Genomic DNA, 3,060 nt, shown 5'->3' with positions numbered 1-3,060 from the left:
AGACTCTCTGCAGGGGTCTCAGGTAGGCTGGTCACACCCCTGCACACCTCTTGCCTGTCAGTCTTCTCCACCGCTGGCACTGCCTCCTCCTGGTTTGCCAACTGGCCCCGCCTCCTCCACCGCTGTCAGGCTTGGACTCTTCCTCCTCCATCGTTGCCGGGTCCCGCCTCCTCCTCCTCCAGATCACTGACAGCTTGGCACGTTCCTCCTCACAGCCACCAGTGACAGCCAGCAGCCTGCGATGCCATAGTGACCCAGGTGGCCTGCGCGGCATCAGGGGGACCCCTTTGTTCCTTGTCCTGGCCAGGCACCCCTGTGCCCCGGCCCCATAGTGGCCGCCTGGATCGCTATAGCGATAGTTCCACCACTGGGCCTGCGGGGACCATTCTAGCAGCCCAGCAGAACTGGGGGAATCAAGTGAGTATATCTTCTTTGTTTTTGCCCCCTAGACAAAACAAGCAGTTAATCCTTACAGTGCAGGGGTAGCCCCACTGCCTGGGTTAATTTTTTTAAATCACGGAGGTCCTCTTTAACAAAACGATCAATATGACACATCATGTAAGAAGAGACCATGTGCAGAAAACATTAAGAAATAAATAACTTCTACAGTATGCAACTATTGTCATAGGGCAAAGAGTATTCAAGAGTGAAAGGGTGCAAAAGCACCTCAAGTATACAAATCCATCAATACAATATGACCTAAAAGGTACCTGGAGCTCCGAACATCAGAATCTGACTTAGGAGGAGAGACCTGACTTTTAAGAACTCACATGGGGAAAGGATAGACACGCAAAAGAACAAGAAGGATAACAGACAAGGAAAAGAATGGAAGTGGTACCAAGACCACCAACACCATGGTAATATCTTAACGAGGCAATGTTATAAGAGAACAAAGTCCCTTTGAGAGCTGGGGGGAGGGCACTTTGGTCAGGTTTTTAAGCAAGTTAAAAGCAAGTAAAAAAGGCAAGCAGTAATTTTTAAATATTTTTCAATTTATTCAATGTGAATGGGAACCTGTAACAAATAAAAAAATAGGTGTTATCCCAATTTGGCTGTAAAAGGGAAACACGCTTTAAATACAACTACTTGGAAGTCATTTACTAGTTAAAAGGAGAACTATGGGGTCAGGGCTTTTCCCCATAGTTCTCCTTAGGGTAACGGGAGGACACAAACTAACGTCCTCCCGTCACCCTAGGCTCAGTATACCGCCAGCCACAGCTGGCCGTATACTGAGACGCCGCAGCCGGAGCGGGTCCCGACATCGAGGTCTAGATCCGCCCAGTTGCGTGAATGACAGCTGGCTCTGCCTATCTAGAGGCAGAGCCAGCTGTACCCGCCCCCTCCCCCGTCCGTTCCGCCAGTCAGCGCTGGCTAGGGTTGCCACCTTTTCTTCAAGCGAAACCCGAACACTCAATCGACGTGTGGACATTTTTTTGGGAGAATGAGTCGTGGCGTATTCATATATACAAATTGCCGCCAATTCGTATGTAAATATCACAGTTGAGACTATTTTCAGTGGGGGGCCAGTAGCCCCTATCTTCATTTTGGTTGCCCCTGTCTGCCTGACATCTTGTGTCCAGGTTTCTGCTGCCATGAAACCTGGACACAGCATTCAAAACCCAAACTGTCCGGGTGAATCCTGGACAGGTGGCAACCCTAGCGCTGGCGGATCGGCGCGGGGAATCCAGCCCCTCCCCTGTCACAGCAGAGAGCCGTGACAGGATCGAGAGGTGAGCGAACGCCGGTATATGTTCGCTCACCTCCCGATCTACTGAGCCGACCTGTGACAGTCTCATTGTCACAGGTCGGCTAGAACTATGAGGTGAGTGAAAAGCACTCACCTCATAGTTCTCCTTTAATAGTAAAAACGCTGAATATACCATGTCAGCTAGAGTGAGATTTCCTCTCCAAAAATAGTAGTCCTGGGCTCTGGGTTCCTGTCTGTCATCAGGAAGTATTTTCCTGTTATCAACACAGAGCAGAGTATCCTGGAAAGGAAGGCCAACTACAGAAGTCACACAGAAGGAACACAGTAGCAGCAGAAGACGAAGCCATGGATGTCTCTACAATAACAGGTAACATCAGAAATATTTTATACTCCGTGTATGTTCTTATATAGAGAGAGCACTACGCCTCATTTATCAAAGAGCTTTGTTGAGTCCAGCAGCCAGTCAGAATTCACTTTCCATTCTACAGACCAATGTCCGAACTTTTGTTTATCAGTGTCAGATACTTTGATGAAATGTAATTGTGGTGATTATAATACTGTTTATTGTTTTTAGTTATTGTTGTTCTTCAGCAAATGGCAAAATGTAGTTTAACCGTACTCAACTGTTTTCAAGTCTACTTTATCAAATGCCATTCAGCAGCAGTCAGAAGATATAAACAAGTGATCCAGCACATGGAATGGATTAAATTATCTTCCACCAATGGCCATTAACACCTTTAGTACTCCTTATAGAGAAACTCTATAGCAGTGACAGCTAACCTATTACTAACACCCAGTTAGTTAATCAATTTGCTGCATCAACTGTTTTTTTGGGGGGGTTATAAAGCTGGTTGAAAATTGTTATTTATTTATTTTATTTGGTCCCATTATGAAATAAATGTACTACAAATAACCAACCTCCTAGGCTTTTCTAATTCTGAAGGGCATAAATGCCTCCAAACTTGGCCAAAGCGTAACAGTATTGGTCAGCGGCATATCCTCCCTACTCTGAACTCTGTGTCTGCACTTTACATGTGTAGCGTACCGCTTACGGGAGCAGCATACAGTAATAAAGCAATGGGTCGCCCTGTGTTTCCTCTGTGATGGACCGCAATAATAAATACACAGCACACCTGAGTTGAAGTCCTTGCAATAGGACTTCGACTCAGCCGATCCAACATCTGGATCGGCTGAGCCGAAGCTCAGGCAGCTCACTCTCTGCTGTTCGCCCCTATTCACATAGGGGCCGAACGTCAGTGAGTGAATAGCCCGGCTATTCTGCTCGCTATCTCCGTGGTACCGATCAGAATAGCAAATAGTGTAAAATGTTGATTTAAAAAAAAAAAAAAAAT

The 3,060-nt window shown here is 46.5% G+C and overlaps 1 protein-coding gene across 1 annotated transcript in view; it reads left to right on the top strand.

The window, feature by feature from the left end:
- The first annotated feature begins 2,037 nt into the window (after positions 1 to 2,037).
- LOC108790971 (carcinoembryonic antigen-related cell adhesion molecule 1-like) overlaps positions 2,038 to 3,060 on the top strand; it is a 58,789-nt gene continuing 57,766 nt past the window's right edge. Inside the window, exon 1 of the mRNA XM_018561330.1 lies at positions 2,038 to 2,075. Coding sequence (XP_018416832.1) covers positions 2,054 to 2,075 — 22 coding nt within the window. The 5' untranslated portion in view covers positions 2,038 to 2,053. The remainder of the gene's footprint in view (positions 2,076 to 3,060) is intronic.

Source organism: Nanorana parkeri, unplaced genomic scaffold (assembly GCF_000935625.1).
Source record: "Nanorana parkeri isolate BGI_ZX_2015 unplaced genomic scaffold, ASM93562v1 scaffold517, whole genome shotgun sequence".
Classification (NCBI taxonomy): domain Eukaryota; kingdom Metazoa; phylum Chordata; class Amphibia; order Anura; family Dicroglossidae; genus Nanorana; species Nanorana parkeri.
This window is presented reverse-complemented; position numbering and strand designations above follow the sequence as displayed.